Consider the following 25,580-nt stretch of genomic DNA (forward strand, 5'->3'; position numbering starts at 1 on the left):
TTGTGTGTTTTCTCTCTTGCCTGCGTGAGAGGAAGTGTGCCTTTCCTGCCAGGGGGGGGCTTGGATTAACTCGGCTCTGTCTGCCTTCATACCGAACGCTCAGCTGATAACTACCGCCGAAGGATATTCTGTAGCCAGGCGGACTGCAAAGCTAACTGCTGCTGTGGTTTATGTTGGCAGACTGCAGTGGAGAGCAAAAGGAGGAGGTTGTTTTCTGTTTGTGTGGAGAAGGAGGGGGAGGAGGGGGAGGAGGAGGAGGAGGGGGAAGAAAGAAGGAAAGAAAGAAAGTAACAACGCTAACTTCACCAGAGCTGGTGGTTTGTTGCTGTAGGGAGAGAAGACCACAAGGAGAAAGGACAAAAAACAAGCTTGTGTCAGGCCAAATATCCTGATAGGGGAGATGTACCAGGTTTAACGCAGCATGTCAATTGGAACGAGGCACCCAGTAAGTAAAACACACACACACACACACACACACACACACACACACAGACACAAGGGCCACTGCACCAGAGCAGGGATAACTTTATCGGCTGCAGTGCGCTGCCAGGGCAGCAGCATTTTAAAGTGGGTCACACTGCGTGGAGAGACGAATAGAAACAGGGGGAGGGGGAGAGGGTGTTGTTTGTTGAGTCTGGGGTGGAAGGGTGGGTTTGTGTGAGACTGTACAGGCTGCTGTCAATGGTGGAGGGGCAGACAGTTGGGGGGTATTTCAGGAACAGTGGTGATACACAACCTCCTGCCTCTTGAGTTTCTGCATCCAAATGTATCTGCTCTGTCAATTTTTAGTAGAAGAAACAGAACAAATAGGTGTGTGTGTGTGTGTGTGTGTGTGTGTGTGTGTGTGTGTGTGTGTGTGTGTGTGTGTGTGTGTGTGTGTGTGTGTGTGTGTGTGTGTGTGTGTGTGTGTGTGTGTGTGTGTGTGTGTGTGTGTGTGTGTGTGTGTGTGTGTGTGTGTGAGAAACTTGAATGACTTTGTTCACTTCGATGATAGGGGCTCTGTCTTATTAATTGTTTGTTTTCACCACGTCAGCTTGTGTTGTAATGTATGATATAAAACCTTTTCAAGAAAATGTAATTTAATTAAATTTAAGCTAGTAAATATGACCTGTGTTAGATGCATGGCAGTTGATTAGGACCTATGTGGTATTTTGTAGATGCCATTGTGTTGGAATTAATCCCCACTGCAAATAGGAGGAATGGCAAAATGAACACTTCACTGTGAAAGAAGCTTATAAGAATCTCAAAGCTAGTCCACTCCCTCTGTAAATACCTGTAGCTGTTTTGGCATTGGTCTGGACTTTGTTGACAGCTTAAACGTTTAAAAAATAATCAGGATGTTATGCCTAACCAGAAAGATGGCAGCTCTTTTCCTGGTTGGACATATTTCTGGAAGTATTTCCTAGTGCGAGTACGCAAACAGGAGAAGTTGCTCACACTGGAATGACTGTGCACATTCGAACACCTGTGTACACACATCGATGAAGTGTATATATAGACATTCACATCTGGCCTCGGAATTGTTTTTTATTTTTACTCAGGACCTCATGTGGGCAGCTATGTTTTGCAGTCAGGCTAACAGTGCAAGCACTTTTTTGATCCTTTGAGGAAGTTAAATGCAGGTTTCACAACTGCTGAGTTGAGACTTTTCTTGTTTTTGTCATAAAGATAGCATGTTTGAACCGTTAAAGCGTTAGCGGGCGTCTGGCTGTTAATGGCGTTTCTTCACTTTCCTATGAGGCCGTCTTCAGCCGGAAGAGAAGTCGCCACACGAACCAGGACTGTGCGACGCAGCAAGTCCAAAGCGGCGGTGGCACCCGACATGGTTTGATAAGAGCCTCCGTTTGATTCCAGCAGTCGTCATCAGCGCTTATCTATCTCTCTCTCTCTCTCTCTCTCTCTCTCTCTCTCTCTCTCTCTCTCTCTCTCTCTCTCTCTCTCTGCTTTGTCATGTCATGCAAGAGGTGCTGTTGCGTGTTGTTCTGTCAGAGTAGCTGCTGACACGCGCCGTGTTCGTTATCTTACCGATTCGCCTGGCGTGGAATAAAGGTCTCATTGTGTCACTGAGTGTCTTTGCGCGTAGCGACAGGCTCCAGCATTAGATATGAGGTGAACTCTTTTCATAAATTGTGCCTGTCTGTACGTTTATTTATCTGCTCATCTTCCTGTTTTTGTGTGACAGCCAGCTGGATTGCGCGCGCTCGTGTGTGTGTGTGTGTGTGTGTGTGTGTGTGTGTGTGTGTGTGTGTGTGTGTGTGTGTGTGTGTGTGTGTGTGTGTGTGTGTGTGTGTGTGTGTGTGTGTGTGTGTGTGTGTGTGTGTGTGTGTGTGTGTGTGTGTGTGTGTGTGTGTGTGTGTGTGTGTGTGTGTGTGTGTGTGTGTGTGTGTGTGTGTGTGTGTGTGTGTGTGTGTGTGTGTGTGTGTGTGTGTGTGTGTGTGTGTGTGTGTGTGTGTGTGTGTGTGTGAGAGAGTGAGAGATGGCGCTATTAAAGCGAGCTAATTAGCGAACAGTGAATTTGAGTGCACTTCAAACCATTCTCATGCTTCTATTTCAGTAACTAAATTCTCTCCAGCCTCGAGTTCCCCGATTCAGTTTTGTTGAAGCCTGAAATTCGCTGGCCTCCCGTCAGTCAGGCAGACGGACCTGCTGGCCTTTTATATTGGCTAGCCTTTAAACAATAGTATTCATATCTCCCCTAGTATAGTACAGTGCTGGAAGATTCCCCTAAACTGTTGATGTTTCTGTCCACCATTTTGTGTCACAGTTTTCAAAGCCTACCTGACCAGGAGCTGCTCTTTTTTTTTTCTTTTTCTTTTTTTCTGAATGGATAATAAGTCAATATTATATTATTTGTAGTGTTTGTTTTGATTTGGATATGCAAATACTAAACGATGCTTTGCTGTGTTTGTTTCTCCGTCCTCAGGAGGCAGAGACGGGATTAGTTCCAAGTGTTCAAGACTTTGATAAGAAGCTCGCTGAAGCCGACGCCTACCTACAGATTCTGATTGACCAGTTAAAGGTAGGACTCAGTGGAGCAACACTACACCGACATCGTGATTTCGTCTGCAGTGTTTCACACTTTCATGTAGATTATTAGAAATATGGAATATCTGCCACTCACTTTGACATATTGGATCGCACTCTAGACTTTAACAAATCAGATGCTATTAAAGATGTGTGGTAGCATGGAGATAAAACCGAAAATCATGTATTTAAAGAAGCAGCAACATATTCTCCAGTGTCCTTCCTTGGTGAGAGGAGCTGGCTTTGCATCTGTACAGATTCACCTCCTTATTGTTTTAATACTCATTTGACTGTGTACCCATCTCAACTTATTATCCATCTTCCTTTCTTCCCTTTTCAACTCTTGTTCTCTGTCACTCTCACGCAGCTGTTTGATGACAAGATCAAGGACTGCAAAGAGGATGAATCACGCAGAGTGAGTACCAGCAGCGCTGCTCTGTCCTTGTGTATCGGCTCTCTGGTCGGCTGTTTTCGCCGTCATTAGTGCCGAGGCTGACAGCCGGGGAGGCAGGCTGACACACAGCGCCGATGTCTGTGTATCACAGAGCAGACGTTTGATATCAGGCGCCTGTCAGTTTTAAGCCATCCGAATATTTAAAAGGTTATTGTATTGGTTACCTGACCTGTTCCTCATCATCTGCATTGAGAAGGTGATTTAAGAATTTGCCTTTTTTTTATTTGAAAAGCCAACAAAAGGACTAAAAAGGCTGCAAATAATGATCATGTTCATTATTGATTCACTTTTTTTTTTGTCTGCGAAATGTCACAAAAACGAATACATTGTTATATATTCCCATTATAATTTCCCAGAACCCAAATATATGTTTTAGATGTCTAGCTTGTCTGATCAACTGTTTAAAATGAATACTAATTGATCAAAGCAGCATTTTATTTTAAATACCGAGAACAAGCTGGGAAAAGTAGACATTTTAATCAGTAATAGATTAAAGAAAAATAGTCACTGGATAATTTTATGTCCATTTATGAATCGAATAATAGTTGTGACACAGGAGTAGCACTGAAGCTTAATATGGCACATTTTGGGTTATGCTGCGTTCACACCAAACGTGCTGCAAATTTTTCGCGCGAGTAGATCGCCAGAGTTGAAATATTTCAACGCAAAGTTGCGAAAGCCAATCAGCGTTGAGACGCTCCGCCCGTTGGGCTGCTGCTGCTCTTCTAGTAGCGCTGGAAGCGGAAGTTATCGAGACGTAGTCGGTAAAAGATGATGTTATGAACCCAAACACGAGGGCGTTAGATGTTCAGTGTGAATGCAGCATTAGGCAGTAGCTGATGTGCCATGCTTTTGATACAAAAATGTATGTTATTGAGGTATCATTGTTTTAACCAAAGTGTAATCATTTCAGATCATAATTGGTTTAGTTAACAATACAGTTGCATTTCTTATTGCCCTGCTTTTTAAGACCATTCAGTCCACGAGAAGTTTTCTATTTACCTTTTTAATTGTTAGTTTCGAGTAAGTATCCATCGTTGTTGTTGTTGTTGTTGGAGGAAGCGGTTCAGTTTCAGGGTGTCTCTGGGTTGTTGGTTCTCTTTCACAGCAGCTGGGTGATTCACTTCCTCCTTGAGATTAATGCTGGCTTTTGGTCACTTTGACTTGTTTGTCACTGTGACCTCACCAGTCTCCTCGGAATGAGTAATTATTTTGTTGACTTTCCTTGATGTTATCTACCTGTTTTGCTTTACTTGTTGTCAAACTAGTTGCATCAGCTTTTACAATGTTTGTATTTTTAGTTACGTTTTTTTCTTCTTTTTTTACAGAAAATTGAAATTTTGAAGGAGACCACTTGTGTAAGTCAGATCTTAACACATATTCCTTCCGGTCTTTGGGTGTACAGGTCAGTTCCTAATTATTGAATTCCCTTTCTTCTGTCTTTGTCTTTCAGAGCATGGTAGAGTCCATCAAGCACTGTATTGTACTGCTGCAAATCGCCAAGGTAAACACACTATCGGCACGTGTGATTCTTCTCTCTGTAGTTGGTTTTGCTGCTTCACCATAGTCGTTGTTCTCGTGAGACCACGCCAGTGTGTGCTGTGTGTTACCCTTGGTGTGTCTCTGGGGTAGTTCCCTGCTTACAGTTGCTATCTGGGTCGCTGGTTGATTTTAGGGTGTAGCCCGGTACTCGTTTCATCACATGTTGCATTCAGCCCTTCCTCCCCCAGGAAATGGAGCAATCACCTCTGCTTCAAGTTAACACTTGATAGAAAGAAGAAAAAAAAAGACTACTTTTACTCATGAATAAGGTTCTAGGGAACATGCCGATTACAGATTGGCGCGGTAGAGCAATCCTGTTGTTGATGCGGAAAGAAATGAAGGAGGCTTTTACCATGTGATGAAAGGATTACTGCATGCGGCAAGTCAGTGAATATTATGAAGCTCCGTGTGATGAGAGTGATGGATCTCATCGCTCTCCACACTGCAGATGTTCAGGATGCTTCATGAAATGACTCTTCAACCTTCCTACACAAGTAGTCTAACATTGTCTTCTCAAAATTTTAAGGACCAAAGTAACGAACAGCAACACGCAAACGGACTTATAGTAAGTTTGACTTTCTCCGTCCATGACAAAAAAAATTTTTATCAAGCAAACTGCTAATTTTTCTTTTTTGCTTAATTTACTCTCCACTGTAGAAAATCAGATAAATCAGAACTCTTTAGTGCATGCCGTCTAATTTGGAGATAAGCTCTATCTCAAGCCTTTCCCTCATGTCTTCCACAACTACTTCTGATTTCATCTCAGTAAAGGTTCTTTTAGCAATGGTTGGGAACTATTTTCTTTTTACAAAATGTTTGTGTGTGTGCAAACTTTTAATCCAGAAAATGCACACTGTAGCAGAATATGTATGTGTACGTAGACCATACATGTGTGTCGCATGCCTGAATGTGAGAGAATGTTGCACTTCACTTCACCCTCTAATTAGATGACTAATTCACCATTGATTCATCGTGTACACACTGCCTGCTTATTGAACCATTGAGCACTCATACATGGAAAGCCATTCAGAGGGCACTTTACTGGCTCTGCAGGTGCCCTGTCTTCATGTCCGTCGCCATACACAGATTTGCATGTTTTTACTACAAATCACATGTACTTTGAATACCTGACTAAAGCATTCTATTTATTTTTAGATTAATCTCTGACGCAGCGATTTGTTTCCGACCCTTTTCAGGATGTTGTGAAGAATTACAGCATGCATCATCAATCGCAGTAAACATGGAGTCTTCTTTTGTTTTAAATAACACTCTGACCCCTGTGATTTGAGTGTGTGCTTCCAAACGATACACTTTTTAAATCAAGTAGCAACCAAACAAATTATCCTCTTGACTTTTTCCACTTGCAGTTTTGATTTCCAGACAGCACCGCTTATAAATGCAGTGCTTTCAGCCAGTCCTGGTTCTCAGCAGAGGCATTGCCACACAATCTAATGCTAAATACAGTCAACTGTGATAGTTTGCATATCGATATACGTTTTTGGATAATTTCAGTGTGGTCCTCCTCAAAGCAAGAATCACAGAGGGGGCTGTACAGGTCATAGGTCTGCTTATTAATCTCAGTCATTAAGTATAGTATCACGTTGTATAAATAGCACAGCATAAGCTCTGTCTATACATCCAACTGCACATGTTTTTTTAGATGCCATAAGCTTCGTATCTTTGCAGCTTTAGAACGTCTAAACATCTGTCACGTAGCCCGGGTGCCAATAATGTGGAGCAAATAATAAATGAACCTTTTGTTTATAATACTTGAAAAACCAGCAGCATGTCAAGTACTGCATGAGCAGGGGGATTACAGTCCAGGATACATTTAAACCGCATACCAGAAGCCTGTAATAAATAGTTGATATGTTGTGATTGGTTTAGGTCTGTTTCTGATGCTCCAGCTACCTGCTGCATTAATAAAACAATATATATATATATATATATATATATATATATATATATATATATATATATATCTATATATCCTGACTCAGTGCTTGAATACATCTTAAGCTAGAAAGCTTATCCTGTGACTGCTTTTGCTTTAACGAGCTGGTCCCACCATGGCAGACTAATATTTCTGTAGTTGGCTATAATTAGTAGCCCTTACTTTCATGGAGGCACGTGGACGAGACAAGTGCCGGGCAGTGCGTAGGGGTGGTAGAAAGGAGTGAATAGTGGCAGAAAGCTTGAAGTTAAGAGAGAACAAGTGTGAACAAATGGAACTTTTGTCCGCTTGAAATGTTCCACTTCTGATCATAAGTTGCCTTTTGGTCACGCCGAAACATAGAAAAAACAAGGTGAGAGAATCCAGTAATAATTTCATAGAGTATTATTGTGAGGAAAATGTCATCTTTAGAAAAACAACCGTGACTTCACACCACAGCACGTCCTCCTCAGGAGTCAGTATCTTCTCTGTCTAACATGCTCAGTGTTGCATCATGGGATTGTGGAGGCCTGTTGTCTACTCCCTGGTATTTTAGTCCAACTTTGGTTCACCAGCTGCTCCGTTTTCACCCTCACAGCCTTGTGTCAGGTCACGTTCGGACTCACTGTTCCTGTGGATTTCAAATGACTGAATCAGAACTTCTCTGTAGAAAGCACAGATTATAGGTCAAGTTTGAGTAATAGGATAACATCACATTGACTAAATCTAATTTCAGTGCCACCAAGAGCCCTAGGGGTAATTTGCTGGGAAAATAAGGGTCGATAAGGTTTTGCTTTAACACGTGTTGTCATCTGTGTTCCTGTCAGTCGGGTCGGTGGTGCCAGTGGCCCCATTACACTGAGCCAACAGACCGCCTGCACGTCTGTGTGTGTGTTTGTGCCTCCGTTCAAATGCATGGACACATGATGCTATGGTGGCACTGCAGGCCACTGCGGATAAGAACATCCCCCGCTGGTTTTCACTACAGGGAAATCAAAAGCTAGAGAGTAAAAACATGTTAAAGATTTAGTCTGCGGCCCAGTGGAGTTAAATCATTCCTCTTTAGATGGAGAGGTTGCTCAGAGGTCCATAGGCACTGTGGGTTGTTGTGTAAAGCCGCTGGTGTTCGTATTTCAATCGGTGTCGCTGGTATTGTATTGATCTCGATAATGAAACCTGGAAACACTTTTTCAGAAAATGAAGAGAAAGCAAATTGATCTGCCTCGGCTTGGTGGTGTGTATTTTATTTCACTGTTCTTGTTGTCGCATAGGCATACCATTAAGCTTTTATTTATTTATATATATATATATATATATATATATATATATATATATATATATATCTCATCTCTATATCCAATACACAAGCTGTGAAGTTGGTGCCCAGTGGAAGGTGGGTGCTTACATGGGCATGGATGTTTATAGAAATGGTGTTTTAATGTGGTTACATTCGGTTATAGACTAGTAAAGGTTGATGTTTTCCTCTGACTGTAGCCAACTCTCTTTAATATTTGTACCTCAAGGGTTATTATGTTGTCTTTTAGATTAGTAAGCAGGCAGTGACGTGAGTTTGCTATTGTTGCACCAAGTGTCTGATGTGGTGTTGTTTTTTGTATTTTCCCTCCAGAGCACCATAAACCCAGTGGATGGGATCTACCAACCCCCTCTGGACCCTGCTGTAGTCAACACCACGATGCCAACACAAACCGCACTACCCACAGGTGTTAAACATCACATTCACCACTACCTAGACACATTTATACACATGGTATCATGTGCTTGCTGTGTATGTAGACCCAACCCAACTACTCCCAGAGAGGTGGACAACGGCGCCCCCTGTTGTTCACGCCTTCATCTCCTTCAGCTGATGGACCTGTTCTGTGCAACGCTCTTGACAGTGTTACAGAACTGTCTGCCGTTTAATACCTTTTTGGGCAATTTGATCCAAGAGCAAATACTGTAATATTCTGTCACATTTAAAATCCTTAAATTCACACTTGGTATTGAAGACGATGTGGGAGGACAATATTGATTTTATTCAGGATTTTGATAAAATGTGTTTGAGGGTAAAATATAGAAGTTACCTTCCTGACTGTTGGGGATCTACAGCATGGTCAAGTCGCATTATATCTGTCATGCTTTTTCAAGGAGAATTATGTATGTCTACATAATTCTCTCTGAAAATGTTTGTTAATATTCTGTTTTGAGCCAAGTGCTGTCCTTCAGTGTAATTTTAGTTTCAAGTAATGTTGTTAATAATCAACTGAATTCAATGGCACGGCATGACTAAGATCTGGGCTGTTTCGGTCAAATGATGCTCTGAAAACGATCCATGTAAAATAGGCCATGCTAATTTCATTCTCTTAATAGACTGTAATCCCCTCACAGCTGGGGCTTCTGTCTCAGATCTTTTTCTCAGCCTTCTGGATTTCAAGCTGCTGTTTTTAATGTGATGTTGCTTTATTTTAAGGCTTCAGTGCTAAAGCCTCTACTTTCTCTTTTTGCTGAAGACGCGTCTCAGGTGTGTAAATCAGACCAACGACCCTCCACGTTGTCCGTTGGTCCCGTCGTCACGGTGATGGGCAGTCTGCAGACTCCAACTCCCAACAGCACAGGTGAAAGTTCACTTCACACTTATCAAAGCATTAAGAGCTGTAACACTACATGGAAAGGTGATTTGTCACAGTAGTAATTCATGTAAATCACACATTCCTCTAATTATTAAGCCAAATTAAATATTGGGAACCGCAGTTATATTCCTGGTTTGGTGCGTTGGTCCAATCCGTCGTGACATATATTAAAAATAGTTACAGCATACAAGCCACATTTTGTCAAAACAAAACTCAATGTTCATTCATTAGCTGGTTTTAGTGATATAACATGATCTTTATCAGTAGATAATGTTTTCATGGGATTAAAGATCTTTCAGCACTTTAAGGACTTTTCATCCACGTTGGCTTAAAGTTAACGTTCAAAGTTAATTTTTGACTTAAACAGCAACTGTCAAATTAATTAATTAATTAATAAAATACTTCATGACCCATTAAGTGCCTAAGGGGGGTGGAGGTGACGTTTCATCAACTTCAAACTTCACCTTTATATTTTCCCCTGCCTTTTTAAAAATGTAAATCTTCTTATTTGTATTACAAGAAATGTGTTTTCTAGCTCATACCGTGGTAAACGTCAAAAGGAAGGAGATATGATATCATAATTAGGAGAAAGAACAGTGTGGGCCCTTGTCAGAATAATATAATGTATTATTAGATCCTAATGCACAAGCAACGTGATGCTAATGTATCAAGAACTCAACCAAAACAGTAAAAGTAATAATACCTTGAATTATTACTGTACTCCTGCCACCCTGAGTGCTGTGTCAACGAACATATTGAATTAAAAAGCCGCGTAGGAAAGCACAGCCAGGCTCATGTTTGTCTCCTGTGCTGAGGCGACAGTATTAAAATGCTGCGCTGTGCACTAAGGAGGCAGGCTGCGGCCTCCAGGGCACAGTCGATCTGCTCTGCAGAGGAAGCCGTCACTATGTTAAAGACAGCTTGATGTTACTTTACACAGCCAGCTGGACCGGGGTCAGGATATAATGCTTATGTGGAACAGCATAATGTTGATTTGACCATGACCTGTAAACTGTATGAAGAAGGAAGCCTTATTGATTTGAATGCTGCAGGAGGGAGCTAACTTGACAGACAGTGTTTGAATTTTCTTTTCCCCCTCTATCAGGGAGTGGCCCGTCAGGCTCCAGCAGCGGCATCGCCTCCCCGGCTCACATGCCCCTCCCCTCGCACTCGGTGCCAGATTTCTCTTATTCCTCCAGCGAGGATGAGTTCTACGATGCTGACGAGTTCTACCAGAGCAGCACTTCCCCCAAACACTGCATAGAGTGAGTACAGTATCACTCCGCCACCCCCCTGCAGCCAACACCACATACAGTAAATCTATTGTTTTATAACTTAAAAGCAACACTATAATGACAGCGTTTAGCAGGTCGGGTGGGAAAATGCCGCCCAGTGCAAATCAACATTAAGTCGGAGAGCTTTGCGACATGATTTGTTGTGAATTCCCACTCACTCTTCTCTCTCCTGTTTCCTGTCGCCTTTCCACTCTCTCTATTTCCTCCTCAGTCCCTCAGGGCCTCAAGCTGCATCGCCTCTCACCAATGAAGCATTGAAACGACCAAACACCACCGAGTCCCTGAACTCGTCCATGTCCAACGGCACCACAGATGCAGGTAAAAAGGAAAGCACACATAAATGTATAACAACATTAACACTGAGCTGCTATGGTATTCCAGTTGTTACTCCCCTGCTTTAGTTTTCCCCATCTACACTTAGAATATCAATCACAATTGGGTTTTGTCAAATGGCGGAAAGGGACGTCTTGCACATGAGAAGTCGGGGAACGTAATGTCATGACACCCAAGTGAGACGTGTCCTCTGCTGTTGTCTGCAGACCAGTTTGACAGCCACGATGACCGCGATGATGAAGGTGAGGGCGAGTCTGTGGAGGAGCACAAGAGCGTCATCATGCATCTTCTCTCTCAAGTTCGATTGGGCATGGACCTCACGAAGGTAAAGACCCCTGACCACCATTACTTACTTATGTCTCCATTTCTCTCACTGCGGCGGTCCTTTCTCCTTTTACTCGCCAACATCATCTGTGCAAGCGGTTTTCTATTGAACAACGCTGTGTAGCAACAGTTGTACAATGTTTCTCCTTTGTTATATTTCACAGGTGGTCCTGCCTACTTTCATCCTAGAGAGGAGATCTTTGTTAGAAATGTACGCAGACTTCTTTGCACATCCAGACTTATTTGTAAGGTAAGGGTCATCGCTCTCACTGGTGCAAGCTTTTGCATCACACGGTTTAAAAATAAATAAATTCAGAAATGGTCCAATATTAAGAAGTTTAACTTATTTGTTTGACTTCCGCTAGTATCGCTGAGCAGCTGGAGGCCCGGGACCGCATGGTTTACGTGGTAAAGTGGTACCTGTCAGCTTTCCATGCAGGGAGGAAAGGTTCAGTGGCCAAGAAACCTTACAACCCAATCCTGGGGGAGGTCTTCTACTGCCACTGGGACCTGCCCAGCGAAACAGAGGAGCCTTCCACACTCACGGTGAGCGCTCACGCTTCTGCAGCCCTTGTGGGTTCATCACTACTCGGGACTATGTGTATATAATCAGCTATGGTACAGCATTTTGCATTAATGTCGCAAGAAACAAAAGAATGTCACATCTTTACAAAAGTTTATATTTATGCCAGATTTATTGAGAAGAAGGTACCACTTTATATATTAAAAAACAGCTAAATGTCACTTTGACTTAAATGTAGTTGTTGGCCTGTTCAGCTTATTGAGACTCTGTATTTGGTTGTAACAAACTTTGTTCTTATTGCGTAAAACTGGTTTCCTTTTAAGTACATTGATACACAAGCAACCCGTTCAATTTCATATTATTTAGAGTCACAACAATTAATTAGTTTTTCAGGGTTTGCATATTTGTAACCTGTTAAAAGTTGTTTATTTTCCCTCCCTCTCCTCCACCCTCCAGGAGACGGTATCAGAAGGTCCAGTACCGTGGTCTTCAACTAACAGTGTGTGTTTTGTGGCAGAGCAGGTCTCTCACCACCCACCCAGTAAGTGTGGATCTTATTTATGTTATGATTTTTATTTTGATAGGGACAGTACATGTAGCCACTGTTACATTTACATAAAGTGCTTATAACAGCAAAAATAAATGAAAATGTATAAACTCTCTGTGTTCACAACCAAATTAAATTGTTTGACTGATTTTTAAAGACTCGTTTTCTGGACTGTCGCAGAGACATTATCACTCTTCTACATTCACATGAGAACTTCTTCTCTCCTTTCTGTAGTTTCTGCATTCTACGCAGAATGTTTAAATCAGAAGATCCAGTTCAACGCTCACATCTGGACAAAGTCTAAGTTCTTAGGCATGTCCATAGGTGTCCACAATATTGGCCAAGGTACTGAGGCTGCTTCATAAACTTTACACCCTTTACTGTCACTACCTCATGTAGTTGTTGATTATTTGCTGGTCTCATTTCAGGTTGTGTGTCGTGTTTGGAGCACGATGAACATTACGTCCTCACCTTCCCGAACGGATATGGCAGGTGCGTGTTACTATATTCTTGCGCCATCGCACACATCTTTATGGTCAATAATGTGTGCGTCACTGACCGGAGCCCGTCTGTCCAGGTCGATCCTGACCGTGCCGTGGGTGGAGCTGGGTGGGGAGTGCAACATCTCCTGCTCCAAGTCGGGCTACAGTGCTAACATCGTGTTCCACACCAAACCCTTCTACGGAGGAAAGAAGCACAGGATCACCGCTGAGATTTTGTAAGAGGGAAACGGTTGCACAGCAGTTTTAAATCGCAGTTCAAAGACTGGTAAAACTTTTTATATAGTATACCACAATTATGTTCTATCTCTCTTTCAGTGCCCCTAATGATAAGAAGTCTTTCTGCTCCATTGAAGGAGAATGGAACGGAGTGATGTATGCCAAGTGGGCGACTGGAGTGAGTCTTTTCTTTATCTCTTCCTTTTCCCATTTCTCTTGTTTTTTTTTTTTTTAATGGGGTGGAGGCTAAATATAAAATCGGACAATAATTAATTGAGGCCAAATGTAGGCATTCAAAACACTTGGGAATAATTACTAAAGGAAAGAGTTTCGCTATGAATGAACACATTAATACATGTATTGGTGTGTTTTGTGTGCGTTTCTAGGAGAACACAGTGTTCATCGACACGAGGAGGATAGGCATCATTAAGAAGAAAGTGAGAAAGCTGGAAGACCAGCTTGACTACGAGTCCCGAAGGTGAGAAAGGAAGCCGCCCTCGCATACCAATACGGACATACCGAGGATCAGGAAAAACAGTCCCTCACTCCGAAACTACACTCTTGTCGTTTCCCTTCACCAGATTGTGGCGAGATGTGACGTTGAACTTGAAGCGGAGAGACATCGATGCAGCAACAGACGCCAAACACCGGCTGGAGGAGAAACAGAGAGCCGAAGCCAGAGAGAGGAAGGAGAACGAGCAGCAGTGGGAGACCAGGGTGAGACTGCCTGTTCCTTATCTACCAGCAGGAACAGGAACACTATGTTATTATAGACTACACACTCATGAAACGCTGGGACATTGACATGCATCTTTTCACCTTTTTTAAAGCTCTGTATATTCTTACACCAGCAAAAGGAAAGCATTCACTTATTTTCCAGTTAACCGATTGGACACAGCTTGTGTCGTTGTCGTAGAACAGGTAATAGGAGGCACTTCACTCTATACTTGAAATTTGACAGATCTAACAACAACTTTATTTCACTGGTAGACCAAATCAGTGTTAGACATGTCAGATAATTGTGCAGTTTTATTTCAGGATCAGTTTAAATATTTGATTGTAAACCATGTTTTTGCTTGTGTGTTGCTGCAGCTATTCCACGAGGACGGAGAGTGCTGGGTCTATGACGAGCCTCTATTAAAGAGATTAGCCTCTCAGGGGCACTGAGAAGACTACGCACACTAGGATACACACAGCATACATATGCATAAAGAAATGCACACACAACAGAGTCTTCATAAGAACTCTTTTGCAAAACCACTTCTTTTCCCAGCCTTGGAATGACTGATGATTGATTATGTACACAGCTTTGCATTTGACTGTAAAACAACAATATGAAATCAAATGGAAAAGCATCTAGGATGTAACGTGAAAACTAGTTAAAGCTCCTCTCCTTATTTGGGCAATTTCACTTCCACCGATACCCACCACCCGCCAAGACCAGACTCGGCGGTGCACAGTGAAGACGGGAGGGTTGGCACATCTCGTCTCTCAACTCTGTGCGTCAATTTTACGACGGCACCCGACATCTGCGCCACAGGACGAGCAAGAGCAGCACGCGTTTCCCTACACAAATATTTTTTTGGGGGAGGGGGCAAGGGGTGTGTATGGTTGAGGGTGTTCAATTCAAATAAACCGTGACAAAAAAATCGTCGCTCTACATCTCAGGGAATCTGGTGACTGAGGAAAGAAAGCTGCTGCCCCCTCCGAGAGTCTGACAGCCTTATAACGGTGGAAGGGATGAATCTTAAAGGGGCGGGGGAGAAATTCTCCGCTTGCCTGCAAATAGTTGTAACTGTTGTTTATATATAGATATACATATGATGGATATATAAATATATATTCTCTTTTTTTTCTTTTTTTCAATGCTCTTTTTGTTTCTTTTTCTTTTTGGCAACAGTGTAACATATTTGAGGATATGAACTTGATGGCTTTACATCTTTTAGGAATCATTCCATTTACCCCTTTTGGTGTTGTGTTCCCATTTGAGGTCAACGTTGCCGCATATGTTGTCCTTCACACTGTTCACAAGCAAAGCCCGACATAAGCCATAGCATCTGAACTCACTGATTGGGAGAGTTGTGATAGATTTGTGGAATATATGCAATAAAGAGATCATTGACATTGCCTGTTCAAAGGACAAATTTGGGTGTCCATTATGCCAAAAAGATTTAGATAAAAAGGCTAAAGGGATTTTCCTCTGGACAGAAAACAAACAATCCTCTGAAAATGTTACCATGTTACTACCTGAAGGCATTTATGAACAAATGATTGTTTACATATTCATGTCTTTCTGGATTGCTGGTTCATGATGAGGACGTAAGACGAGGACGGTGTCTGTGAAGTCTCCCTTTTTGTGCCGGTTTCCTCTCCAAACCCGCAGCTGTCGGACTGGATCACCTCGATGGTTCACACGTCGTCACAGGACGATGAGTGAAAACGAGGAACCAGTGGAGACTTTTGAAACAACACTGCTGCTGTTTCGTAGTGCTGCTTGAGTCCAGACTGTTCTACCGGTTCTGTTTTCGCATCAACTTCATTTACTTTGTCCAATGATTTTTTAGATCACCACATAGAGGGCAATATGTATCCTACTGTACACCGCTGCTTTCTCAAACCGTTATTCATTCTCTAATTTACAGCTACACAGATTGGATATTAATGCAACGATATTGGGCTGAAAGTCAGAAATAAAAAACAAACATTTTCAACTGAAGATGCTCAAGAATATCTGTGTTGTAGCGAGCTCGCGTCAGAGATGAATCTGATCGATTTCAATGAATATTGAAAGAGTTAAAGTCAATGAATCTGTTGACAGGATCTATAAAGACGAACATATTCCTGGTGCTGTGTGTATGAAAAACTTGCAGCTGGTGAATTTAATTATTTTAAGCATACATGCCTTTAGAAACGAGCCAAATTAAATTCAGTGTCCTAGCTAAATTTGTTAGTTTTTACTTTGTTTTTTCCTCCATGGTATGTCTTTATAAATTATATTGAATCGAGGCCTTGCCATACATTTCAGTATCACTCAGTATCGCCTGTTAGAGAGCAATCAAAATGTATTTTTTATTTCAATTTTGATCATAACCATTGATTGTATCAGATTTTCCTGTTTATTGATGCAAAGTATTAAATCTCCATGAGTTTATTCCTGTGAGATATTGTCTTGGTTATTTCAAATGAGTATTGTCTCATCTTATTGCTCAGAACATTGTGACAGACTTCAGGTAGGATACGCTACATGAAAGCTTTTATTAATCGCCCAGAAACCAACCTAGCTGGGAAAAATACGATTTAAAAAAAATAATAACATTAAATAACTAGATCGAACAAAAAACTATTTCTGAACATGCACCATATTAGCACAATAACAAATTAATTGATATTCTTAAAACTAGATTTTGACACTGGTCCTTCATGGCCAGTTGAAGATTAGCTCAAAAATACGATACAGTACAGACAATAAGATAATATATCGTCTCTCTGCCATAAAAGGCAGAGTGGGTCTCTGTCTTCAGCTGGACAGGAACTGTTTCAGGATCTGTTTCAGGAACGGGCGTTACCACTGCAGCTAAAGAAACGCATGGACATGGACACATATAACAAGCTATATAACAAGCTGTAACATGGACACTGAGAGCTCTAGTCAAACACAACTGTTTGAGAAGATGAAATAAAGTTTACGTTTCTTTTTTTGTAATCTCAAAAGTTGTCCTCAAAGTTAATTGAAACCTGATGAAAATTAAAATCCGTTTCTTTACTTGTTTGTTATGACAGACTGTTTTAAGCATCTATAACATATAATAATGACACATACTTGCCAGATTTTGAAAAGAAGAGAGAAAAATAATTTACACAAAGGACATTTTCAGAAAAAAAGACAAAAAAGACCAGGCGGCCTTTCATAATTACAGATCTAAAAGGGTTGTTGTTGTTGTTGTTGTTGTTGCTGTTTTTCTTCTCGGCCCTCCTCGGCAGATGGAGTTTGCTCATTTGTCATGGAGATGGAGCAAACTGGTAAAACATGTTGTAATAACAAATATAGATATTTAATAATTGTATGTTCTATGACACGTTTGGCCAGCAGAGGCACCAGACACTGACCTATCTTTCCCATCAGCCAGTGCGACATTCCCCTATAAAAACGATCCGCACCCTCAGCCAGTCCTCACTCTTCTCCTTCGCACCAGGTAACTAACAGCTGTAACTTTAAGGACCTCAGTCACTGGTCCTACTTTCATCTAGTCCAATTATTTATGTTTAGCTTCGACCTCAGGTGGAGACAAAGCTTTATCTATGTCTATTTTTCTGTGCATGTGCTGTCTTTTTGACTAAATGTGTCCTTGACGGTAATACTAAGTGTAGCAGCAGGCCTCGACCACGTGCCTCACTGCACGAGTTGAGATGCTAATTTGCAAACGAGCTAATCTTCCTCTTCTCAAATAAGTAACTTTGCCGTGTCATTCCCATGACTATATGATGAGATGAATGTTGGTAGGGACATCTTATTTACTGTGATGAATACCAACTTTTCTGACTGCATGGGACTAGGCCTCAAACATTAGCTGCACCGCTAGTGTGCCGTTAGCTGCTCCATGTGAAGGATTTGATGCCTTTACAGCTGCACTAAAGAAGTTGCTTTGTTTAAAACGGGCAGTAATTAACTTAAATTCAGTTCTTTTTTTTCTGACAGGCCTTTCGATAGAATCGTTGCAAAATGAAGGTCTCTTTGAGTCGGTAAGCAAGCAGAATTGTCTATCATAATTATAGTAGAGTCTTTACGAAACTAGTGGAGGTTTATTCATATCGGAGTTGTATATAACTTTAAAGTGTTTCTTTCCTTTTAGGTTGAAGATGTCTACACGTTGTGAACGTCTTGGCAGACTATGCTGGTAAGGTTAACACATAATGGCTTCTGATTACAAGACTACAGTCTGTGATGCTGTAAGAGTAGTGGACAGATGTGATTTCTGATAAATTTTACACTGAGACTTTGAGTTAGCTATACTTTGTCTCCATATGACCACTATGGTACTAACAATGTGTTCATCAACAGGTGTCTTGCAAGCTGAGAGCTATTCATGAAGTAACTCGGAGCAAATGAGGTAATGCTCATTTCACAATTAATGGCAGGTTAGACGGCTTTATGCTTCTCTGAGGTGTCCCTTGATTCACTAGATCTTTATGAGATGTGGAACCATGTTGTGCTTTCTTTAACTTACTTGAAAGCCTACCTTTCTGATGGACAGACAAATGGTTCTTGAAATTTATATTCAAGATGTATAATTTTCCACCAGCTGCACTTAAAACATGTATTTCTTCAGTGGCTGGACCTCCAAATTAGCACACCATGAGAAGCATCAGTCTGCCTTTATTCTGCACATTCACCACGTGCTGCTGTGATGACACTATTTGCTACTCTTGACAAGATGGATGACGATATTTTCAACCCACCAGTTGACTTATCTGAGGCACAAAACATGTTTCCTTCAGGTCTAACATTATTATTTTGATGCTCATTGTTTCTTTGTTCTTTCAGGTGTGCCTAGTTTGGTGGTTGGAGCTGACGATTTCACCAATGATGGGTCATTGTAGCAGGTAATTTGTTTATTTTACTCTGCATTCTTTTCTTTAAACTGTCAATGATGGACAATGTTAAAAACATTGGGAATCTCTCTGAAAAGAGTGAAAGACAACTTTTTACTGATGCAGTGCAGAATCAGAACTGCCTTTGTATTAAAGTGGGAGCTTTTACTAATGTCTGGTAACTTTCAGGTTGTCCTCCATCTTTGGCTCATCTCCATTTACTTGGATCAGTTGATGGTGAGTGAAATGTTCTTAAAATGACAGTAAACATTTAAAAACTGGTCCGATACAATGATGAGAGCATAGTTCAGCAGATTTAACCATGAAGATTATCAGCGCAGTCTTTCGCTCCTATCTGATGGGTCGGCCTAAACCACCAGTAAAGCCATTTGATTTCTACATGTGTTTTTAAAATGTATTTGCTCTATTTTCAGGACCAATGTGACTTGCAGTCAAAAGACCAAGTGAAGGTGAGTTTAAAGTACAAGGATCCTTAATAAGCACTTTTCACAGTACCATTTTTGACATGTCTAGTAATATCAGAGTAAACACAGATGTTGGTGTTTAAGAAAACAATTAGTCAAATCCAGCATGAGCAATACCAGGTCCCTCTAAATGGAACTGGGCCATGATTTTAACTCTGCAATGAAGTGTCAAAAGGGCTCCTGTGAAAGGCCTATACTGCCTGATACAATGATGAGAGCATAGTTCAACTGACTTAACCATGAAGATTATCTGCGCAGTCTTTCGCTCCTATCTGATGTATCACTTGCCATTTTCTTTTCACCCTTTGTGTTAAATACAAAAGATAATGACCAATCTCTTCTCATCCCATCCAGACGCGTAAAACATTCCTGCTGGAAAATTCCCATCTCTATGTTGGTAAGTATCTCTCAGATGGTATTCTGCAGCTAATGTCATTCAGATGTGATGACTAATAGAATCAGGTTTCTGATTTCTTTGAGGAAGTTATAATTTTCTGATCTGAATTGTTTCTAGAAAAATAACACTGCTTTTATTGCCTTAATTTAAACAAAGCTGTCCTTTGCAGGTGAAAGCCAGACTGAAAATCGAGAGGACAAGATGTTGCACAAGCATGGTGAGTCTGAGGAAGCGACTTTAAAAGCACTTTTAGACCCAGATGACCAGTGCAGTTGGTAGAAAGTTATGTGGCAATGATCTTTAATAATGTTGCCAAATTTGAATTACCATTGACTGCTGAACTCTGTCCCATCTGCGTCTGGAGGTGCTACACATTTGTTTGGTTGTAGTAAACATCATGTTGATCCCTGTTTACTGACCTGTGATGAGAAAGTTAACGCTGACACTACTCCATGGAGTCTGTTATATTAGCTCTAGCTGAGCTGGTCGGTGTGTAAATATTCAGCCTTATGTCTGGTGTCCATATTTGTCTTACACTGTTCTCTCTTCAGGTTGTGATCGTTTACTTTCGTGGGCAGTTTGAAAGAAAACGAGGTCAGCTGAGGTGAGAATACAAATCCTCCCAAGATGAAACATTTGTGACCTGGGTTCAGTGATGTCTTAACAAATGTCTGACCTGAAATGTAATGTGGATTATTTATGTTACTGAGTAACCCAGTGATTTACACTTTAATCAACCAGTCATTGACTTTTAATAAGGTTTTTTTTTTGATGTTAGGAAGGAGCTGGATCTGTGGGACTGACCATGGTAAGCATTTCAAGTCCTTTGCCTAGACTAGGTCTCCTATTGGTCAGAGGTAGTTTCTGATTTTAAAACTCGCCACTCTACCTGTGATGAAAAGATTCTGCCAAATGATATCTCATGATTATACTCCTACCGTTCCATTTTTTTCTGAGGCCTGTGGTCTGTAAACGTGTCTTGTGGTGGTGTTTTCACCACTTCATTTTAATGAGATATATGTTTCTCCTTCCAGAAGCCATGAAGTCCTTGCTGGCCCAGTGGATATCAAGAACATGTACATGTTGGTCTAAAATGTGTGGAAATAAATAATCAAAAGAAATACTGCTTGTGTGTTCAGTTTATTATGAATTAACAAAAGGGAGCGGTCATAGTTGTGTAAATAAACAGGGTTTTGGCAAGCATGTTTGCATTTAAAGGAAATGTTGCAGTTCATTCTTTACACTTCTACCTATGATGACTATCCATAGACTGTCTTTGGATTAATTTGGTCTTTACAACATGGTTAGTAGCTCAATTTTAACTATCATATTAAAGAGTATTGGACTTTGAAACTGCATGTTTCTTTTCAATATACCGTGCAGCTTCTGAAAGTTTTTCTAAAAATAACTGATACCAGTTGCTTTAATACTTACATGGACTTCTTATAGTAAAGGATATGATATTACTTTATTCTTCCACAGGGGTAAATATAATTCAGCAGCAACCATTTTTACATGTAAGAAATAAAATGGCTGGAAAAATTGCATTTACATTTAAGAAATGACGAATTTATATATAGGAAATTAAGTGAAACCGGTGCAAGCTTTATTAATGTACATTTTGAGGAGGATCTGGCCAGAGGTGTTAATTCTTATTGCAGTGGGCAGGAATGTTCTCGTGTCTGACAGCAGAGCTAAAGCAGTCTGGAGAACGTTCTCCGCTGTCCCTGCAGTAGAGGGTGGTCCATTATGATTTAGTCCTCTGGAGCAGAGCCAGCGTCACATGACTGACTCTGACTCTCCCATCCCCAGGACTATAAATAAAAAATGGTGTAGAAAATGTATTTTTTTGAAAAATAATTTGTTTTACATTTAAAAGTTGTGTACTGACCTTCCCTCTATAATAAATGTTCGGTAATTATTGAGTAATAAATAGGAGTTTTAATGGAATATGTTGCGTATGTTTAAAGGGCGAGTGCGGGAGGGGAAAGTGGAGGGTCTTCGGTGGTTGAGGTTTGAGTTTGGCCCAAACTACTGAAGCTCCTTTTGCTTCCAAACCGAAATACACGCCAGCAGGTTTAACAGATTGTTGAAACAATTTTCCATACATGATCTGCGTTTGTCGGTCATGATCGTTTGTTCTCCTGACGGCTGAATGGTGCGTCACTTTAAATGTTTCCGCCGCAAGGAATTGTGGGGCGGAAGTATCTCCTTTTCTTTCGAAAAGGGAGGTCCAGTGTTTCCTATGCTAAAGGAGCTAAGTAAGGAAGCACCCGGAGCTCCTTTCCTTTGCATTTAGAGAATTAGACCAGCACTTATCATGGTGGCCACTTAGATACTTCACGGTCATTTCACTCAGTTGGGAACTAGGGATGGCCGATGAAGCCTTGTGAAGCATTGAGGCTTTCTTCCTATTTGTACCGAAAAGGATTCGAAGCTTCGGGGCTTCACTTTGAAGAAGAACAGCGACATCTGGTGGCAGACTGACAATAAAGCACCTCAATGTTTCATTCTCACATTTCTGCAGTAAAAGTCATTTAAAGCTGCGTGTTCATTCACGGATTGTATGTTATATACAACCGTTATCGATGTTGTTTTTTTACATTGCAATAAAACAAAAAACTGGTCAATAATATGAAACAACGTGTTCGTGATGAGATTCGATATACCCCACTGTGTTACTACCCACTGGAAAAACACTTGGAATATAGTAAATGTTTGTACATTATTAAGGCCTTAAAGTGTTATGCCAACAGATACTGGTGACCGCAGTTTTCATCCAATACTCGCCATAAATCACAATTCTCTCTGTGAATCTCCTCTCTCAAACCCGACATTGTTGATTGACACTCAGGCGTCATATGTATCAGAGTTAGGCGCCAACACGTCCAAGCTGTCAAACGTGTCAAACCAATGAAACGCTTCGTGAAGCACCAGTGACGTTGGAATCTTCGGACGTCATCAGTCACGTGACTGGTGTCGTTAGCTACAAACTCCGACACTTGGAGTCGACACACGGCAGCGGTTCAGTAGACTGAAGCAGGCGTTGCTACTGCGGTGCCACGAGGAGGATCTCGGCTTTGCTGAAATTGTATGTTGAATTGGTGAGACTTTGAGTTCTAACACTGTTTAATTATCTTTGAGCGCCGTTTCCACCCTGAGAAGAAAACAACAATGATGGAAGAATACTTTTTGTTTATTATGGCATTTAATTTACATTAAGGAAAGCGAGTAAAAGCCATGTGCTGTCTTTTTGACTAAATGTGTCATTGACGGTAATACTAAGTGTAGCAGCAGGCCTCGACCACGTGCCTCACTGCACGAGTTGAGATGCTAATTTGCAAACGAGCTAATCTTCCTCTGCTCAAATAAGTAACTTCGCCGCGTCATTCCCATGACTATATGATGAGATGAATGTTGGTAGGGACATCTTATTTACTGTGATGAATACCAACTTTTCTGACTGCATGGGACTAGTCCTCAAACATTAGCTGCACCGCTAGTGTGCCGTTAGCTCCTGCGTGTGTAGGTTTTAATGCCTTTACAGCTGCACTAAAGAAGTTGCTTTGTTTAAAACTGGCAGTATTTAACTTCAATTAATTTATTTACAGCCTTTCGATACAATCGCTGCAAAATGGTCTATTTGAGGCTAAGCAAGCAGAATTGTCTTCTATATTCATAACCGATTATACTACATTGAGTATTTATGAAATGGTGGTTCTTGACATTTATATTAAAGATGTATATAATTTTCCAGCTGCTTTTAGAATTTTAAGCATTTAAAGCAGATTCTTTGCCACTTAAAACATGTGATTTCTTCAGTGGCTGGACCTCCAAATTAGCACACCCAGAGAAGCATCAATCTGCCTTTATTCTGCACATTCACCACGTGCTGCTGTGACACTATTTGCTACTCTTGACAAGATGGATGATATTATCTGAGGCACAAAACATGTTTCTTTCAGGTCTAGAATTATTATTTTGATGCTCATTGTTTCTTTGTTCTTTCAGATGTGCCTAGTTTGGTGGTTGGAGCTGACGATTTCACCAATGATGGGTCATTGTAGCAGGTAATTTGTTTATTTTACTCTGCATTCTTTTCTTTTTTTAAACTGTCAATGATGGACAATGTTAAACATTGGGAATCTCTCTGAAAAGAGTGAAAGACAACTTTTTACTGATGCAGTGCAGAATCAGAACTGCCTTTGTATTAAAGTGGGAGCTTTTACTAATTTCTGGTAACTTTCAGGTGGTCCTCCACCTTTGGTGAAAGTATCCATTTACTGGTGAGTGAAATGTTCTTAAAATGACAGTAAACATTTAAAAACTGGTCCGATACAATGATGAGAGCATAGTTCAGCAGATTAGACCATGAAGATTATCAGCGCAGTCTTTCGCTCCTATCTGATGGGTCGGCCTAAACCACCAGTAAAGCCATTTGATTTCTACATTTGTTTTTAAAATGTATTTGCTCTATTTTCAGGACCAATGTGACTTGCAGTCAAAAGACCAAGTGAAGGTGAGTTTAAAGTACAAGGATCCTTAATAAGCACTTTTCACAGTACCATTTTTGACATGTCTAGTAATGTCAGAGTAAACACAGATGTTGGTGTTTAAGAAAACAATTAGTCAAAGCCAGCATGAGCAATACCAGGTCCCTCTAAATGGAACTGGGCTGTGATTTTAACTCTGCAATGAAGTGTCAAAAGGGCTCCTGTGAAAAAGGCCTATACTGCCTGATACAATGATGAGAGCATAGTTCAACTGACTTAACCATGAAGATTATCTGCGCAGTCTTTCGCTCCTATCTGATGTATCAACTGCAATTTTCTTTTCGCCCTTTGTGTTAAATACAAAAGATAATGACCAATCTCTTATCATCCCATCCAGATGCGTAAAACATTCCTACTGGAAAATTCCCATCTCTATGTTGGTAAGTATCTCTCAGATGGTATTCTGCAGCTAATGTCATTCAGATGTGATGACTAATAGAATCAGGTTTCTGATCTCTTTGAGGAAGTTATAATTTCTGATCTGAATTGTTTCTAGAAAAATAACACTGCTTTTATTACCTTAATTTAAACAAAGCTGTCCTTTGCAGGTGAAAGCTAGATTGTGAAAACCGAGAGGACAAGATGTCGCACAAGCAGGCTGAGTCTGAGGAAGCAACTTTTTAAAAAAAAAAATGATGGGTGCTCCGACCATGTTGCTACTCCGGTGCCACGAGGAGGATCTCGGCTTTGCTGAAATTATGTTGAATTGGTGAGACTTTGATTTCTAACACTAATTATGTTTCAGCGCTGTTTCCACCCGGAGAAGAAAAAAAAATTATGGAAGAATATTTTTTTTGCGATGATAATCTTCCGCTTCTCAAATAAGTAACTTTGCCGCGTCATTCCCATGACTATGATGAGATGAATGTTGGTAGGGACATCTTATTTACTGTGATGAATACCAACTTTTCTGACTGCATGGGACTAGGCCTCAAACATTAGCTGCACCGCTAGTGTGCTGTTAGCTGCTGCGTGTGCAGGACTTGATGCCTTTACACCTACAGCTGTACTAAAGAGACGTTGCTTTGTTTAAAATGTGCAGTATTTAACGAACATTAGAACTTTCTATACATTTTTTTTTTTTTACAGGCCTTTTGATAAAATCGCTGCAAAATGAAGGTCGATTTGAGTCGGAATCAAGCATTATCTTCTATCAAAACTAATTATACTACATTGAGTATTTATGAAACTGGGGGAGGTTTAATGCTGCGTTCTCACTAAACGCGGTGCGG

General features: G+C 40.9%; 1 protein-coding gene and 12 non-coding genes across 20 annotated transcripts in view; all 13 read left to right on the forward strand.

Moving 5' to 3' along the window:
* osbpl9 (oxysterol binding protein-like 9) overlaps window positions 1-16,475 on the forward strand; it is a 30,182-nt gene extending 13,707 nt beyond the window's left edge. The window contains exons 1-21 of one of the 8 annotated variants that reach the window (XM_034529970.1): window positions 1-445; window positions 2,924-3,019; window positions 3,392-3,439; window positions 4,807-4,836; window positions 4,932-4,982; window positions 5,547-5,585; window positions 8,581-8,674; window positions 9,464-9,568; window positions 10,689-10,848; window positions 11,090-11,196; window positions 11,418-11,536; window positions 11,700-11,785; window positions 11,901-12,081; window positions 12,515-12,599; window positions 12,840-12,950; window positions 13,034-13,097; window positions 13,183-13,323; window positions 13,424-13,502; window positions 13,711-13,802; window positions 13,906-14,041; window positions 14,417-16,475. The exon at window positions 1-445 is cut by the window's left edge and continues 67 nt beyond it. In XM_034529970.1, the coding sequence (XP_034385861.1) occupies window positions 422-445; window positions 2,924-3,019; window positions 3,392-3,439; window positions 4,807-4,836; window positions 4,932-4,982; window positions 5,547-5,585; window positions 8,581-8,674; window positions 9,464-9,568; window positions 10,689-10,848; window positions 11,090-11,196; window positions 11,418-11,536; window positions 11,700-11,785; window positions 11,901-12,081; window positions 12,515-12,599; window positions 12,840-12,950; window positions 13,034-13,097; window positions 13,183-13,323; window positions 13,424-13,502; window positions 13,711-13,802; window positions 13,906-14,041; window positions 14,417-14,491 (1,923 nt within the window). In that variant the 5' untranslated portion in view covers window positions 1-421 and the 3' untranslated portion in view covers window positions 14,492-16,475. The other 7 variants (XM_034529969.1, XM_034529971.1, XM_034529966.1 and 4 more) reach the window with 7 other exon arrangements.
* A 1,317-nt stretch (window positions 16,476-17,792) lies between these two features.
* LOC117730220 lies at window positions 17,793-17,873 on the forward strand. Its single transcript, XR_004609438.1, has one exon. It is a non-coding gene; the product is annotated as a small nucleolar RNA SNORD74 (small nucleolar RNA).
* Window positions 17,874-18,258: 385 nt separating this feature from the next.
* Window positions 18,259-18,320, forward strand: LOC117730236. Its single transcript, XR_004609454.1, has one exon. It is a non-coding gene; the product is annotated as a small nucleolar RNA SNORD75 (small nucleolar RNA).
* Window positions 18,321-18,961: 641 nt separating this feature from the next.
* On the forward strand, window positions 18,962-19,041 carry LOC117730211. The gene has a single exon (XR_004609429.1). It is a non-coding gene; the product is annotated as a small nucleolar RNA SNORD79 (small nucleolar RNA).
* Window positions 19,042-19,196: 155 nt separating this feature from the next.
* LOC117730228 lies at window positions 19,197-19,280 on the forward strand. The gene has a single exon (XR_004609446.1). It is a non-coding gene; the product is annotated as a small nucleolar RNA snR60/Z15/Z230/Z193/J17 (small nucleolar RNA).
* A 318-nt stretch (window positions 19,281-19,598) lies between these two features.
* On the forward strand, window positions 19,599-19,682 carry LOC117730225. Its single transcript, XR_004609443.1, has one exon. It is a non-coding gene; the product is annotated as a small nucleolar RNA snR60/Z15/Z230/Z193/J17 (small nucleolar RNA).
* Window positions 19,683-20,442: 760 nt separating this feature from the next.
* LOC117730233 lies at window positions 20,443-20,508 on the forward strand. The gene has a single exon (XR_004609451.1). It is a non-coding gene; the product is annotated as a small nucleolar RNA SNORD78 (small nucleolar RNA).
* Window positions 20,509-20,681: 173 nt separating this feature from the next.
* On the forward strand, window positions 20,682-20,755 carry LOC117730217. The gene has a single exon (XR_004609435.1). It is a non-coding gene; the product is annotated as a small nucleolar RNA SNORD47 (small nucleolar RNA).
* A 2,431-nt stretch (window positions 20,756-23,186) lies between these two features.
* Window positions 23,187-23,267, forward strand: LOC117730221. The gene has a single exon (XR_004609439.1). It is a non-coding gene; the product is annotated as a small nucleolar RNA SNORD74 (small nucleolar RNA).
* Window positions 23,268-23,905: 638 nt separating this feature from the next.
* LOC117730213 lies at window positions 23,906-23,983 on the forward strand. The gene has a single exon (XR_004609431.1). It is a non-coding gene; the product is annotated as a small nucleolar RNA SNORD79 (small nucleolar RNA).
* Window positions 23,984-24,127: 144 nt separating this feature from the next.
* On the forward strand, window positions 24,128-24,211 carry LOC117730230. Its single transcript, XR_004609448.1, has one exon. It is a non-coding gene; the product is annotated as a small nucleolar RNA snR60/Z15/Z230/Z193/J17 (small nucleolar RNA).
* A 320-nt stretch (window positions 24,212-24,531) lies between these two features.
* Window positions 24,532-24,615, forward strand: LOC117730224. The gene has a single exon (XR_004609442.1). It is a non-coding gene; the product is annotated as a small nucleolar RNA snR60/Z15/Z230/Z193/J17 (small nucleolar RNA).
* A 577-nt stretch (window positions 24,616-25,192) lies between these two features.
* Window positions 25,193-25,271, forward strand: LOC117730223. Its single transcript, XR_004609441.1, has one exon. It is a non-coding gene; the product is annotated as a small nucleolar RNA SNORD74 (small nucleolar RNA).
* Window positions 25,272-25,580: the final 309 nt, after the last annotated feature.

This window comes from Cyclopterus lumpus, chromosome 4 (assembly GCF_009769545.1).
Source record: "Cyclopterus lumpus isolate fCycLum1 chromosome 4, fCycLum1.pri, whole genome shotgun sequence".
In the NCBI taxonomy this organism is placed as follows: domain Eukaryota; kingdom Metazoa; phylum Chordata; class Actinopteri; order Perciformes; family Cyclopteridae; genus Cyclopterus; species Cyclopterus lumpus.